This window comes from Macaca mulatta, chromosome 11 (genome assembly GCF_049350105.2).
Source record: "Macaca mulatta isolate MMU2019108-1 chromosome 11, T2T-MMU8v2.0, whole genome shotgun sequence".
NCBI classification, from domain to species: Eukaryota; Metazoa; Chordata; class Mammalia; order Primates; family Cercopithecidae; genus Macaca; species Macaca mulatta.
Window position 1 is genome coordinate 72,616,230 of NC_133416.1, and position 17,542 is coordinate 72,633,771.

Consider the following 17,542-nt stretch of genomic DNA (forward strand, 5'->3'; position numbering starts at 1 on the left):
CTACAAGAAAACAAGCCTGGAAGACTGCTCTCTTAAGATATTAAACAGCCTGTCTGGGATAATTGGGGCTGCTATTGAGGTGTTGATATTCCAGAGTAAACCATTCCCCATTGAGGTATTCAGGGAACCCCAGGATGAAACCTTGTCCATCAGCAACTGACGACAGCAGTCCTGGAGTTCCCAGGCAGCTTTTATATTCAGAGGAAAGGCTGGCTAAGGATACAGACCCATACTACATCTAATAGCAGAGAAAACCTCCATCAGATGTGTAGGATAACTGACCTTGCTTCCATGTTTAAATAGGAACTGTTGATCAAAGATCACCAAAGACATATGAAGGAAACCAAGAACTTGAAATTTAAAAATCAAGATAAGGAGAAGAATTGCCCCAGAAGGAGCAGAGATATTTTAGAGAATCATAGAAAAACTAAAATAAAACAACTCTCTAGTTAATATTCTCAGGAATATTTGAAAAGATACTTTGTTTATAAAATAAGATGATATGGTTACCAAGAAAGCCAGAGATCAACAATAATGTGAAAAAATAAGTTGTCAAAAAAATACCTACAATTCAATACCATTTATATAAAATTCTAAACATTTAAAACAGTATATATTGTTTCTGGATATAGACATATGTAGAAGATGAATCAAAATCAGTGTGGGAATGGTAGGTAAGTAATTGTCTTTGGAGTACCAGGAGGCATAAGAGTAGGGAATAAGGTTAGAGGCAGATCTGCTGTAATTGTTGGAGAAAGAGGGGAAGAAAGAAACCTGAAGCCAATATAGAAAACAAGGTAATATCTGTGAAACCTGGGCAGTGAACATCTGTTAAATTGTGGACACCTAGTCTATTATTTGTATACTTTTGCATATGCTTGAAATGTTTGTAATTAAAAACTCAAAAAGTAAAACTTTGAATACAGAAGTTTGTACAGTTGTGTAATAAAGTCATAATCCAAACAAAAATAAAAAGAAGCATGGCATGCCTTTTAACAAGTGTTGCTGTGAAAAAATGGAAAATTAATTTAATTTTTGGTCTCCTAGGATTGCTTGTTGCAGTAAGGATTTGACAGAATAATACAAATAATGTTGCTTAATTTTCAACTCTTAGAATCTATAGAAAAGCACGGAAAACTTAATTATGGTTGGTCTTTGGAATGGGGCAAAGGATAGGTGGAGGGAAGATGAGGGTGCCAAGGAAGATGAGAGTGGGGAGCCGAATGCTGTTATCTTAAGCTACTAAATATCTACTTAAGCTAGATATTCATGCATTTGGTTGTTCATTTATGAGATAGTTTTTTTTGGAACACCTTTTATGTAGCAGGCACTTTTTTAGTTTGTTGCCAATGCAGTGGTAAATGAAACAAACTCTCTGCTTTTATTTTTACTTACATTCTAGTTCAAGAGGCAGACATTACCCAATGAGGTTTTCAAGAAATTAAAAATAACCTAAGTATTAAAAGATTGGAAAGGGGAATGGAGGGGAGATTATGTAGGTAAGAATGCTAAATCTTAATCTTTCATAAGAAGAAATCAATTCATAATGTCTAAAACGTCACTGTGCAATGATGGAAATGTTCTATGTCTGTGGAAATCTTGGTGGGAATATTCTATATGTATATCTGTGCTGTCTAATATGGTCACCATTAGCTACTTGTAGCTGTTGAGAACTTGAAATGTGGCTAGTGTGACTGAGGAACTGTAATTTTATTTAAATTTAATTAATTCAAATTTAAACAATGACATGACTGATAACTACTGTATTGGACAGCACAGGTTTAAAATGAAATAATCAAGAGACAGCAGCATAAGCATATTTTTAAAGAATTAAACAGAAAATCTATTTATCATGGTTTCCTGTGGATATGGCGAAACTGACAGGGAATGTTTCATTATGATCCATCTTGTTTGATTTTCTACCACATGCACATATTTGGTTGATTACCACTTAAATTTTTGGAAGACTATATTGCAACCAAATGGGTCTTTGAAGGGGAATAAAGAATCAGTTTTTAAGTGAGATACAAGTTATACTTGAAGCATCAGTTCAAGTGAATATTAAATAATTTGGCAAGAGTCAGGGCTGTAAGCTTCAAACAATTCTTGTTAGCAGGGGGACTACACAGAGAGTTGGATTATTTATTTTGAGTTAGGTGATAAGGTAAATTGTGATCAGTAAGGTTAGCAGATTCCAGCTACAAATAATCCGAATACTACAAATTTTGAAATATGGCCTGGCGATCATTAAAAAGTCAGGAAACAACAGGTGCTGGAGAGGATGTGGAGAAATAGGAACACTTTTACACTGTTGGTGGGATTGTAAACTAGTTCAACCATTATGGAAAACAGTATGGCGATTCCTCAAGGATCTAGAACTAGATGTACCATATGACCCAGCCATCCCATTACTGGGTATATACCCAAAGGATTATAAATTATGCTGCTATAAAGACACATGCACACGTATGTTTATTGCAGCACTATTCACAATAGCAAAGACTTGGAATCAACCCAAATGTCCATCAGTGACAGATTAGATTAAGAAAATGTGGCACATATACACCATGGAATACTATGCAGCCATCAAAAAGGATGAGTTTGCGTCCTTTGTAGGGACATGGATGCAGCTGGAAACCATCATTCTTAGCAAACTATCACAAGAACAGAAAACCAAACACCGCATGTTCTCACTCATAGGTGGGAACTGAACAATAAGATCACTTGGACTCAGGAAGGGGAACATCGCACACAGGGGCCTATCATGGGGAGGGGGGAGGGGGGAGGGATTGCATTGGGAGTTATACCTGATGTAAATGATGAGTTGATGGGTGCTGACGAGTTGATGGGTGCAGGACACCAACATGGCACAAGTATACATATGTAACAAACCTGCACGTTATGCACATGTACCCTACAACTTAAAGTATAATAATAATAAATAAATTAAAAAAAAGAAAAGAAATATGGCCTGGAATTAGAGAGCTGTGAGGACTGATACACACACAAATAAGGACCTATACCTCCAGCTTGTCTCATCAAAACTGTGCTAAAATATGTATCATCATTATTGAATCATCACCCAAACCCAGTGGGATTCATTGTGTTCAAACTTACTTTACATTTGAAAATAACAAAACATGTGTAATTACCTTTCAATTCAATAAGTTCTCATTCATGAGTAGTTTCTGCTAGGTTCTACAGATGAGTCATGTAGCTGACTACCAAGGTTTCTAATTTTTATTTTAGGGTGGGGAAGGATTAGGGGAAGTGGAAGCTGAATAGCAGTTCTTGTTAAATTAAGAATAGGACAATGAGGGCCACATTTTCTAGACATGATACAGATAGAATTGGCTTCAACTTGTTTACACTCTGTTGCTAACTTTAACAACATGTTTCACAGATTTTTTTAAAGAAGGTGGGATTGATTGGGATGGAGAGCTAAGAAAGTTTTCCTTATGAGGCAGTTGGCATGAAGCATTTAGAATTTGTCAACAGAATACTACTGGAGAGCTATGCCATTATTCAATTATGGGTTGGAGGGGGAATAATTATTTATACTGCAATCTAAAAAAATCCATTCTAGTGTAGATGATATAGCAAGCACCAACCAAAGAAGCTAAAACAACTAATCTGGATCACTTGCTCTTATATTTGAGACGAAGATGAGCATATTCTGGACTTGCTTCACATGATATGAGTAGTATGATATTATATCTGCAGATGAGTGTGGCCTGATAGGTGAATAAAATTGAGGCAGAACTGCCATATTTCAACCTGCCTGCTTCAGTTGTACTACATATATTTATTTGCTATCTAGAGATGGGAATTCTTTGAGGGGTGAAACTATTTATTGAAAATAAGGGCTAATAATAGGCTTGATAATAATAGGCTAATATCTAAAATGTACAGTTTATATTATTTGAAATGAAATTATAATAGGCCTAATCCAGTCTCATCAAATAGAAACTAAGGGATGTATTGGGGGTGGGGTGAACTGACACTGCTTATACAGGTTTTCACATGACTTTTCTTTTAAAAAGTGCATGGAATGCATCCAAAACAAATAATGTTTTGTTGGAAGACCAAAAGGAAAATCCTAGAGAAAGGAGGATGGATTATCTTTCTTTAATGTCAAAACTGACATAAACACACTCCCCTTCCCCCACCCTTTTGCTCAAGATAATTTTCTCAACAAGACGCAGATTGCTTCAGTCTTTGCCTATCACCCTTTGAAGCACTTTCCTTATTATTAGGAGTGGGGGCAAGGTTTCCTTTGAGGATTTTTACAGCAGTGAAGAGTTCCTTCTTTAAATACTTTCACATGATGAGGGAATTCCGTTTTCAAAGTGCTGTCATCACTGTGGCTTCCCTGCCATAAGACAATTTATTATTGTGGGAAGGTCCTTCTTAGTTTGATTGTCATTAAGTACTTACCTTTCTGATGTACTCTTTTATAGAATGTCACTTTTTCTGAGAAGTCTAGCAAAGCAACTCAGCATTCTCCTTTGTTAACCTTATTGGCCAAGTTAGTCATGATTCTCTTTTGAAATGTGTGTTCCACCACAGGGAGTTACAGTCTCCAGCGTGGTTTTTCCTGTCCATCTCCACTAATCAAGATTTGGGTTGACATATTGAATATTCCATTTTGAAAACTGCCATCTCTTCTACAGGGCAAAGGGAGATTGTGAGTTTTTGGGAGTTTTGAAATATCTTTATTTATTTTTATTTTTTGAGTGTCTCTTCTAATGTTTAAATAATGCCGTGGTAAACAACAAACTATTCAAGCATCAACAGTTTCCCAGAAACACTGAAATCTTTTGAGACCTGCACTCTGTTTCAACCTCCCTCATCCTGCTCTATTCTTGAATATAGTTTTCTGGAAAATCCTGTGCATATCTAATTCAGGTAGAAAAAATTGAGGAAGAAAGTAGAACATGAGAAGAGAGTCCTAAAGTCAGAGTATTCATATCCTAGTTTTGGTTTTGCTACTTACTGCCTGTGTAACCTTGGCAAATAACTTATCTTTCTCCTCCCTCCCACCCCCAAAACCTTGTAAAATGAGTGAACTATATGAACTTCATGTTTCTCCTCTCCTAAATACACAAGAAGTAAACCTCTCCCCTACATAAAGAGGCTTAATTACAGTGATTGAGCCAAGTTGGGTACTGCAGTGAGAAACTAGCATTGACATTTCCTAATTTAGTCTGTAAGCAGTACGATTTTATTCTTTCTCTTTCTTGTGGAACTCTCTGATGTGCTGTAATTGTTGATCTCATTTGCTTATTTAAGGCTAACTGGAAATCAGTTTAAGAAACATTTGAGTTGTGCCTTTGTACTGGACACTGTGTTAGGCAATAAGAATACTCAGGTCAATGAGGTTAGACTCTGCCTTCAAGGTGTTCACTAACTAGTTAGGGAGGAAGGCATGAAAATAAATTACAAATCCAGGGTGATGTCTAGAACAAGATAAATAAATATAAGATGCAATGTAGCATAAAGGAAAAATATATGTGTGTATATCTATTTCTCTATACCTATTTTGAATTCTAGGAATAGGACTATGTGGTGCTGGGGTAAGGTAGTTTTATAGTAAATTTAACACAACAACGAAACTCCTAAACCTGTTTGCCTGTTTACTACTAAATCAAGTGTGTCCCTCCCATAATATTAGTTGCCTTAAATTGCAATTAAATGAGTTATGCCCTTGAAGGTTAAAAAGGAAAATACAGAACGTTTTCTTTCTTTTCATAGATAAATGACTTTATTTTTCAATGTCCTCAAATATCACCATTAAACCTGTTTTCACTAGCAATTGGCACTTCTATTATTAACAAAGAAGAACCCCTAAATGTGTCAAGTAACCATTGTGAACCAAATATTATAGCCTGGAATATATTGAAATTCTCTTTAGAATTTAGAAAATGGGAAGATACTCATTTTCTTAAGAATACTAGTATGTCTCAGCATAATTAATTTTTGTGAAAGGGTATAGCCTGGAAAGTTAAGGTTTTCCTGGTGCTTTGTAGCAATTTTGAGCTCAAATCAAGGAATTGGAAAGTGTTAAAACTCTCGGTGTTAAATCTAGCACTGACTATCAATACTATACTCTTGCACTGTGGGAGATGAGGGAACTTGGGGGATTTGGCCTAATCTGATTTGTTTTGTTTGAAACTGCAAATCATGTTGTTGAAGTTTGCATTCTGTTTTCTTTCAATAGATGTATTACCACAAAGCACCAGGTTCTTAACAAGCTTCTTCCTTTCTGCAGAAGTAAATTTGACTTGTGAAAAAGAAAAAAAAAATGCACCAGCACTTCAGCAATATCGCCCCTCTTTCATCATTTTGGGGATTCAGGCTTCAGCTCAGTAACTCCAGACATATTTTGGGAAAACATAAAAACATGCCATAAAAACATAAAAACAATAAAACCTGACTGTACACTCAAAACATTTGTACAATCTTATGATCCATTTACCATCAAGTTTCTTAAAGTGTGCATATATTTTTAAAATCACTAGAATAAATAAAAATTGGAACTAGATGCTCTTTGAGACAAGGTGCTACCCAGAGATGTCTGAGGACTGATGCTCTATGAGTCGCCTGTGAAGTGAACAAGCTTCTTGCCCATAAAAGTAGATAGATGCTACGATTTCCAGATAGCCCTTGTTCCAGGAAATTAGATGAGGATGGTGATAACAGGATAGTTGTTTTTTTTAAAAAATATTTTAACTATCTAAACTAAGTACTGAAAAAGCTTGCTTTCTAAGGAGACATGGAGTAGTTGAAAAGTTAACAGCCAGACCAACTAATTGTGTTTTGGAAAACATCATAATGGAAGATTCTTAGTGCTTCAGGGCCATGCCCAGTGACTCTGAAGACAAGAGAAAGAGTGGTGAGAGAGAACCTTCTAAGTTCAAGGATGCTTTAGAAAACTATTGGATGGTCTAAGAATGTCTCATGAAGCACCAAACCCCAATGCAACTGTAATCTGAATGTGAGGAAGGGGTTAAAAAATTACTGTACTCTTGTAAAATATATTTTCCTTCAGCTTTTGACCTTTCTTTTTTTCAGGTTGAAATGTTAAACATACACTAAGGATTTTCATTATTTGCTTAGTATTCTTTAAAATGCATTCTAACCCAAGGCTATGTAACTCTCGTCTCTGCTTTGGTTCTTGTGCCTGCTGTGCCCCAGGTTGGCCTTCATTCCACGATGTGATCGGTTCTGAGGCAATCACATTCACAGATGACTTTTCCCATGGGATGCACAGGGTGGAAACAAGCTGCTCTCAGGTGAGTTCATCCTTTCTGAAAATCCAATACACTGCTCCCTCTGCATTGCAAACACTTTCAGGACTCCTGGTTATGCTAAATATAGCAACTAAGGCCAAGTGACTGGTCACAAGAAGGACAGACAAGCTTGACGAAGTCTATATGAAGTCCGAGGGATGCCTATGTTCAGGTGTTTAGCAAGTCTAGTGGAATGTTAAGGCCGGCATGATAGCTCATGCCTGTAATCCCACACTTCGAGAGGGACGAGTGGGGAGGATCACTTGAGGCCAGGAGTTCAAGACCAGTCCGGGCAACATAGTGAGACCTCGTCTCTACAGAAAATATTTTAAAACTTAGCAGAGCATGGTAGCATATGCCTGTAGTTCTAGCTACTCAGGGGACTGAGGCAGGAGAATTGCTGCAGCCCAGGAGGCTGCAGTGAGCTGTGATCGTGCACTGTACCCCAACTTGGGCAACAGAGCAAGACCCTGTCAAATAAATAAATAAATAAAACTCCAGCCTGGGGAACAGAGCAAGACCATGTCAAATAAATAAAATAAAATAAAATAAAGTAAAAGCCAGTTATTGGCTTCACCACTATTAAACAAAATCAGTGGTAGGAAAAAATCATCTTCAATTGGCTCGGTAAAGTGAAGAGTGGGCTGTTCCTGGGGCATATGAAGATTCATTATGTGGCTTTGTATAACCTGATATTTTTGATAATCTCCCTCTCCTTGCAGTTCTGTGTACCCACTGTTCAGTCAGAATGCCTCTAATGGCAGTGATCCAAAGACAATCAAGGAAGACCTCAGAAATGGCTTTTTTTATGTGGGTGTGAGGAAGGTGGTTGAAGAGAGGCTGTGGGAAGTGAAAGTTCAGTGGTAGGTCAGCTATATGAGATAAGGTAATTCCTTTTTTGCTTCTCCTCATATACAGACATCCTCATTTCCAATAATTTTCTAATTAGTTCTGTCCATCTGCTCTAACCAAATTAATGCTGGCTCTAAGGAAACAAATGAGCATGTGTTGAGGAGGAGGCAAAAATAGTTAATCTGACACCCACAATCGAGATACTTGAACTTGTGGGTATTTTGTGCTTAAACACAGAGACATAGAATCTCCATCTACATGGAATAAGAGCAGCTGCGTATTCTATGGAAGTCAGTCTTGTTCTTTTAATCTGCTTTAAATAAGTGAAATGTAAAGTTTGCAATATTGTGGCATTGAAAGTTATTGACCCCACAGGGTATTTTGTTGGGGAATCTGTTGGACATATCAGAGGTACAGGGGCATGATCAGGCAGCTGTAATAGCAAAGTGATTTCCATATGGGCCTCCCTCAGCATTCTTTACCTGCCCTTTATCCATTTTTCTTTAACCCCCTCCACCAGGCACAAGATTTTTAGGGAGTAGGTGGCATATTTACTACCAAGTAGGGAGGGAGATTGGTTTGAACCTAACCGTCTGATGAATTTTTGTTTTTATTTAAAAAAAAAAAAGACTGGCAAGTTTCCTGTCCTCCAAGTGTGAGGACTACTCTCTCCCTTGAAAATTAGACTTCATATTTTATCTGAATCACATTTTCAGCTCACTCTTGTTTCTCAGAATGGAGTCTCTGATGGTGATAGTGGAACTTTCTAGTGCTGGGTTTCACCCACAGAGGGTCTAATGTAATTGGACGGGTTTAGTGTGGGGAGCAGCATTTTTAAAAGCTCTTCTGGTTAATGCTCACAATAACCTTCTGAGGTAGGTACTTTTTTTTCTCTGTTATGTTACAGTTGAGGAAACTGACGCACAAAGAGAACAATTAAACTTGGGTCAGTTTATGTGGATTTAAGTGGCGGAGCTGAGACTTGAATTAGGGTACTCTCCAGAGCTCTTTATGGTGCCCAGATAGATAGACAGCTTGAAAAGAGTCATTAAAATTTAAAAATCCCATGATCTTCCAGCAGTTGGCTTAATGCAATTTAGTTTTGGGGATTTTTTTGTTTGTTTTTTGTTTGTTTTTGAAATGGGGTTTCACTCTGTCGCCCAGGCTGGAGTGCGGTGGCACAATCTTGGCTCACGGCACCCTCCACCTGCTGAGCTCAAGCAATCCTCTCACCTCAACCTCCCAAGTAGCTGGGATCACAGGTACGCACCACCACACCCGGATAACTTTTTGTAATTTTGGTAGAGACGGGGTTTCACCATGTTGCCCAGCTGGTCTTGAACTCCTGAGCTCAAGAGATCCACTCACCTCAGCCTCCCAAAGTGCTGGGACTACAGGCATGAGCCACCGTGCCCAACCTGCAATTTACTTTAAATTCAATTAAATTTGATCGATGATTTTATAACTGTCACAAAAAGGTAAACTATAAGTAGGATGGCTCACATTAATTTGTAACTTAGGTACACAGTATTTAGTAAACCTCTTTTAAGACTTATCATTGTTTCTTTTCCTTTTCAAGCTACAAATGCTGTTACATGATCGTTTTTTTCTCGTTTTCACTCAGAACCCATTTTCAAACATTGAATCTTATGAAAACTAAATTTAAAAGCCACAGAAAAATGAAGCATAAGATATTAACTTTCCTTATGACCCTACTCTCCAATCTCTTTGTGACAAATTCTTATAATTCACTGTTGGAATAAACTTCTTTCTTTCTCTGTGCCAGTCACAGAGATAACATCAGTAATAGTCTAGGAAAGATCATTATTAAGATATCCTACAGTGACCAAAGAGAAATGAAACCCACAAACAATGCCAAAATTAGGCAACATTCCTAAAAGAAGTCAAGCTAAACCAAGGATAGCTGTTGGCCCCGCAGTTAAAGCCCAAGGTGACTGTTCCTGTTCTTTCCTAACAGTTGTATGATGAACCATTACAGACCTGCTCCCTTTTGACTTCTTTTTCCACAACCTTCACTTCTCATATTTAGAAAGTGTTTGACCCTTTCTTAAATAGAACTCTTAAATTTAAAGAAAAGAGGGAGAGGAATTTGTTCTGCTAAGGCATGTATGAAAATACATACTTTGGAGTAAAGTAAGTTCCACGTAGGAGAGAATGAGGTTCCAGCACTAACGAATAGTATGTGTGCCACACACTTGCCCTTGTGGATGGAGGAGGGGGTGTCTGCCACCTAAGCACAAAAACAGCATACTGAATTCAAGTGGACTGGGTATCTTTCATTTCAATTTCTCTGTCTTTTATTTGTGTGTTCCATGCACATTTACTTTCCTTTTGTTTTACAATTTTCTTTTTTTTAAAATTTTCCTTTTTCTAAGCATCATTTTTTACCTTGACTTGATAAAATAAAAGATTTAATAGTTCCCATGCTAGAACAGTCACTTGTATTTTACTTCCTAGTTTCTCATTTTAGCACTATTTTTTCATTATCTCTTTATCTTTTTTTACCTTATAGTTTTTCAGTTCATGTAGTCTCTTCTCTTGCTCAGAACTTCTCCCGTTTATTTTATTTTATTATTTTTTATTATGCTTTAAGTTCTGGGAAACATGCAGAACGTGCAGATTTGTTACATAGGTATACACGTGCCATGGTGGTTTGCTGCACCCATCAACCCGTCATCTACATTAGGTATTTCTCCTAATGCTATCCCTCCCCTAGTCCCCAATCCCCCGACAGGCCCTGGTGTGTGATGTTCCCCTCACTGTGTCCATGTGTTCTCATTGTTCAACTCCCACTTATGAGTGAGAACATGTGGTGTTTGGTTTTCCGTTCCTGTGTTAGTTTGCTGAGAATGATGGCTTCCAGCTTCATCCATGTCCCTGCAAAGGACATGAACTCTTCCTTTTTTATGGCTGCATAGTATTCCATGGTGTAATTGACAAATGGGATCTAATTGAGGTAAAGAGCTTTTGCACAGCAAAAGAAACTATGATCAGAGTGAACAGGCAACCAACTGAATGGGAAAAAATTTTTGCAATCTATCCATCTGACAAAGGGCTAATATTCAGAATCTACAAAGAACTTAAACAAATTTACAAGATAAAAAACAAACCCATCAAAAAGTAGGTGAAGGATATGAACAAACACTTCTCAAAAGAAGACATTTATGCAGCCAACTTCTCCCATTTTTTAAGGGTTTTATTTTATTATTTTTTATTATTATTTTTGCTGGTGAGATAATGTGGGAAACTTACCTGGTTTGCTCTCTTTCTAAAATCATTGTTGTATTTTTTATTTATGTGGCTTATCTTTTCTCTGGACTGAATTGCCTCAATATGTTTTGTGTTATAAAAAATCTATTAGATGCTTTTAGTGTGTTGTAGACATTTTCTGTTGGATATATTATGTGGTGTATTTCTCTCCTTTTGGTAAAGATGTAATATCTAAATACAAAGAACCTTTAACTGCCAACTTCTACAAATGAACTGAGCTTTCATGGACAAAACGTAAATCGACTCAACCTGATCAGCAGTTTGGCAATATGGCAATATTTCATTGTTCTTTTGGTTCCTACCTAATTCTCACTTTAGTGCTTAGGATTCTTTTTTTAAAAAAAATTGTGGTAGGGATGACACCATGCATGCAGTGAATTAGGCTTCATATTTGCATAGGAATTGTAGACTCATTGGGAGCCAATATCCTACCACCTCTTTACAGTACATTGTAAAGAGGTTTGTCCGTGTGTCCAGTGGCTTCTCAGATAATGTTTTTAGTAAATTTTTACTGAGAGAGTTAAGATTGGTTCAGTCCTGTCACTACTTTTTCTACAAGTCTTGCAGTGAGGTTCTTCTAAAAGAATTGTTGTGTAGGAAATAGCACACTGCCTAATCTTTGCATTGACAGCACTGAAAACAAGCAAGGGTGGGAGAGATTCTTCACTGTCTTCATTATAATTGCTGCCTATGGGTACCCTGTTATATTCTGATTTTGGTTGCAATTGTATTTGTTCTCTTTCGTTATTCCACCTACTGAATTGAGGAATTACATTTCAGTTATCTCTTCCAAAGAGGATCTTCATCTTAAATTTACTCACTTTGGTGGGCACATGTATTTTCCCTCCAGCTGCAGCCATTTTGTAACAATTTGCAGCCATAAAGAATTTTCCTTAATTTAATTTATATTTTCAACTAGTGATAAAATACATCGCTTCTATTCCAGTTTCACTGACTACTATGAATAATTATTTGACAGCCTCTCCCTAATCCTCCAACCCCAGCCTGTTAAGCAACACTTTGTCAGGAGTTTAAATTCAGTGCAAAGAGGTAAGATTTCCACAGTTTAACCTGTAGTTCAGTGAAGTAAGTTCCTTCTAGAATACTTGGGGAATTCGTCCCTCTTCAGATCAAAATTCTACATCTGGAGCAAATGGGAGACTAATAAATCACTTAACTTTTTGTAATATTCTTTGCAGAAACCATCAGATCTCTGAAATTGCCCGTGTTGGAGTCTATTTATGAGTTCTGCTATTACTGCTTGAGTCTATGGTGTAGTCCCTTAAGTTTGTTTAAGATCATTATTAATTTGTTTTAAGTCAGCGAAATCAACAGAAAGGTAAATATGCACCAATAGAAAGTATTTTTCAAAAGTTAAGTAGTTTTTGGTAAAAACCCCAAACCTTATTAATCTTCTACAGATGACAACTCACATATTGCTGATGATTAAAGATACACATATGTTACAATAGGGCTTCAGACTCACAGCCCATCTCTCTTTTTCTTGATCTTTCAGTAAAATCATAATGCTAAACTGGTGACTTCACAGTCATTTCCTTGGCAAAAGATTAATATCACAAGCACAGAGGAAAAAAGCCCCCACTTACACACAAGTGTCTTCAATAACACTGGGAGAAAATAGAATACTACTGGCAAAGTAGATTGCTTTTCTTAAAACTTCCCATCCTGCCCCATGTGCCCAAGTGTAAAAGCCCTGCTTTGAAAATGCTTCATTTCATAGATCAAACACTTAAGAGAAAATGACAATAATAAAGCCTGAACATCCTAGGAATAGCTAGGAGAAAAACCTCTAAGACAGTGGGAAATACATCAGTGCAGAAAAATGTAACTGTGTTGAATACACTATTTGTGTTTCTTATGTATACAATTGAGAGCTGCAGTCAGATTTTAAGGAATTATGTTAAATTTGATGCTCAAACACTTATTTTAGGGGGGTCCTTTCCCTTGGTTCTCTGCAGATTCTTCAGCTGCCAGCGTTTCTGAGTAGGAGGTTTAGGTGACAAAGGATTCTTGTGAGAATTCAAATTTTTTCTTTTAAACAATCATCTGATGCTCTTCAGAATGAAGACCAGAATATTCAGGTACATTTACCTGAGAAATAAAGAAACACATAACCATTAAAAATAACGTTCAAAATGCACACTAAAGATTCTATCCTGAAATAAATCATTAACAGCAGGTCTCAGCGATTTCTTCATCGGGCAACCAGTTTATTTCAGTTACAACCAATTGTGCTGAGAGACCTTAACACATTGCCAGTTGGCTGGGACCTGGGAGGCAGAGCTTGCAGGCAGCTAAAAGAAACAATGCATCTCTGGCAACTACCATTTATCCTCCCAGCTTTCCCAGGACTAGAAGCTGCAAAGAATGGGCTCCATGCGCATCCTCTCAGGAAGGAGCCTTTAAGGCTTGTGCACTTTTCAAAGAAACCAGGTAACAGTCCTTTCTGGGAGACTAGGTTTACGTGGGAGGAGGCACGAATGGTACTGCATGGTTAGGCTTCCCTCAGACAAATGGCTTTGTTGGCAGTGGGGTGGGCATGTATGTGGTGCCACAGATACGGATGAACACCTTTCTATGTTTTGAGATGATGCTACTCCCTCAGTAACTTAAGGCTGCTGTGAGTCTTCCAGAGCACCCTGTGGCAAGTATAATGAAGCCATAACTATCATTTTCAGGGGACTCAATCTGTTTCTGAGGATTTTTCTACCTCCATCCTCAACCCATATATTTGTTAGCAAATGGTTTTCATTGTCTTTTTCTAACTATAATTTCTCTTCCTCACTTCTCCTTTTTCTTTTGCCTTGTATTAGGGACACACCTAGAATCAGTGTTTTCCTTTCTATTTAACCAGAATACTAGTTCCAGATTAGCAAATGAAACTATAGGTTGAAAACCCAATTCAACAGATTCAATTACTATAATTTGGATTTTTAAAATATGATTTGGGAAATTAAGACCGTATAACTTATTCTTAAACACCTTCAAATATATCCTTACTATGCTTTATTTTTGGTGTAGAATAAATAGAAATATTTTCTAAAGATGCTCAAGAGATTATTAGCAAAGGCAATATCACTTATTTTTCCCAGATAGCTGCATTCTCTCATTAAACACACACACACACACACACACCCCTAAGGCTTGTAGGTATGTGAAAACTTCATCTCTTAACTGCCAAGTGTTCCAAGTGCTGGAGCTGCATCTGAGATCAGTAATTGTGCACCCACACTGGTCACCGAGAGCACTAGTTCCCGTTGGACGGCACCTTGACTATTTTGGCAGGCAGAAATGGGTGTTTTCCTGTGTCCATTGGGCAAGCATATGTATTTTTACTGGTTCATCTTAGCTGTGGATGCCTAAAAATTTGGCATCAATTGTTTATAGAAAGGAAAAGCAATCTGAGCTGTCAGCCTTGATATTACCTAAACCTGCATAGAATGTGGTAAAATAATACAAGATTTGTTTTTTAGGCCTGTTTCATATTTTCTAGGCAATAGATCAAATCAGTTCAGGGTTCATTTTTAGCTCTTTAATAAACTGACAGAGTTTGCTGGCAGTGAAATGAGAATGCACTTTTAACATGGAAGTGCCATACAGTCAAAGTTGCTATTTCTGCTATTTATTAATAACTAGGGAACGCTTGAGAATTGAGCTTAGCATGTTCAACAGCGAAACTAAGATTCTAGTGCTTTTCATTGTAATGAGCGCCTTCCCTCATTTTTCTCTCTTCATCTCCATTTGGTATCTCAGCCCCAGTCCCTTGTCAATTCATACTCTTCCCTTGAAACTTGTAAGTGTTTTATACACCAAACCAGCACAGTGAGAATTAACGAATCATTGATATGCTTTTTCTCTCATACTCTTACCTAAATCATGACTCTTCCCTGTCCTCAAAATGCCCTCCCCTAGAGATACACTTCCTCCAGATCCTTATTCCAAAGTCACCCCAGGTAGGCCTCTTCTCACCACCCTAACATTTCATATCACCTTCCTTTTTTCCTCCCTTAGCATTGCTTTCTACCTTCCATGCTTTATAGTTCACTTGTTTTCTTGTGTACTGTTTGTCTCTCCCACTAGAATGTAAGCTCTATGAGGCCAGGTATTGTTGCCTGTACTCCAGAGTGTACAACAGTGCCTGGCATATAGCAGGCACTCCATTAATAAGTGAATGAATGGAAGTCATTTACCCCAGGCTTTGGCTTCTTTGTTCCATGATAAATGATGGATTTTCACAACCTGCTTGAATATGGTGCACCAGTGTCTCCATTTCCTTCACCCTGTCCCTGCTGGAAGAGGGTAGTAGATATCTAAGTGTGACATGTACCTTCCTTTCCTGGAGCTGAACCCAGCATCAACGCAGTTAGTGTAGGGGTATTCACTGAGCCAGCCTTTTTGGAGAAACTTTCTCTGGGCTGGATTTCTCTCAAACACCAACATGATGCTCCTTCTGCCTCTGTCTAGACCTTATGTCTCTTCTTCCCCAGCTTTTTGAATAGTCAGTAAACTTGATTTTAGCTAAACAGCTTATTCCTTTTCTTTATATTATAGTTCATTTGGATAAAGAAGCCAACATGACACTCTACTTATTGGAAGCCAGGAAAAAAACAATTGTGTACGCTAGAGATGTTTCCTTTTGCTACATTTGCAGCCCTGGTGACTGTGACATAAATCCATTGAGCCTTGCCATTGCTTCGCTGAGTTCCAAGAACATCCAATGCTTGTCTGATGTTAAGTTTTACTGCCCATGAAAGCAAACATCACCTCTGTCATGGCCAGTTAAACAGTATCTTTTCAGTGGACTTCTGCATATCTGAAACCCACCCATCCAAAGCCAAAAGTAATGCCAGGGGGAAAGATTTCATTCTGCCATGTTTCTTACAAGGGAAGATCAAGGGTCAACTTGATTCATAAAATTACTGCAGTCATTTTTCAGCCGGCTGAGAGACTTCACAGATCAAAAAATACAGTGGCTCTTAAACGATTTCTGATATGCACAATTCTGGTGTTTTTTATTCTCAGCATGTGGCACAAAGCCTGCCAGAAACCATCTTTGCGGCTATTGACAGGCGGATTAGAAATCATCCACGATGGTTTCCTTCATTTCTCTACAGGCTGGTCATCCATTTAAACTGCTTAATGTGAATTCCTCTCAAAGCCTGCTTTGTACATGCTTTTCCCTGATGTTTTGTTCTTCTCTTGCAGTGTGGTGCTCACCTTGGGCACATTTTTGATGATGGGCCTCGTCCAACTGGGAAAAGATACTGCATAAATTCGGCTGCCTTGTCTTTCACACCTGCGGATAGCAGTGACGCCGCCGAGGGAGGCAGTGGGGTCGCCAGCCCAGCCCAGGTGGACAAAGCGGAGCTCTAGAGTAATGAGAGTGATGGAAACAAAGTGTACTTAATGCACAGCTTATTGAAAAAATCAAAATTGTTTATCTTAATAGATATATTTTTTCAAAAACTATAAGGGCAGTTTTGTGCTATTGATATTTTTTCTTCTTTTGCTTAAACAGAAGCCCTGGCCATCCATGTATTTTGCTATTGACTAGATCAATAACAGTTTATAGCTTTAGCAAATGGAGACAGCTTTGTGAAACTTCTTCACAAGCCACTTATACCCTTTGGCATTCTTTTCTTTGAGCACATGGCTTCTTTTGCAGTTTTTCCCCCTTTGATTCAGAAGCAGAGGGTTCATGGTCTTCAAATGTGAAAATAGAGATCTCCTCTGCAGTGTAGAGACCAGAGCTGGGCAGTGCAGGGCATGGAGACCTGCAAGACACATGGCCTTGAGGCTTTTGCACAGACCCACCTAAGATAGGGATGGAGTGATGTCTTAATGAGACTGCTCAGCTTTGTGGAAAGTTTGAGCTAAGGTCATTTTTTTTTTTTCCTCGCTAAAAGGGTGTGAAGGTCTAAAGTCTTTCCTTATGTTAAATTGTTGCCAGATCTGAAGGGGCATACTGAGTGTTGTGGCAGAGAAGTAAACATTACCTCACTGTTAGGCCTTTATTTTATTTTATTTTCCATTGAAAGCATTGGAGGCCCGGTGCAATGGCTCACGCCTATAATCCCAGCACTTTG

At 37.9% G+C, this 17,542-nt stretch overlaps 1 protein-coding gene across 1 annotated transcript in view; it reads left to right on the forward strand.

The window, feature by feature from the left end:
* The window catches only part of MSRB3 (methionine sulfoxide reductase B3), a gene marked incomplete at its 5' end in the record, with an annotated part of 161,350 nt that extends 143,808 nt beyond the window's left edge, over positions 1-17,542 (forward strand). The window contains 2 exon segments of the mRNA NM_001257851.1: positions 7,198-7,295; positions 16,662-17,542. Coding sequence (NP_001244780.1) covers positions 7,198-7,295; positions 16,662-16,829 — 266 coding nt within the window. The 3' untranslated portion in view covers positions 16,830-17,542.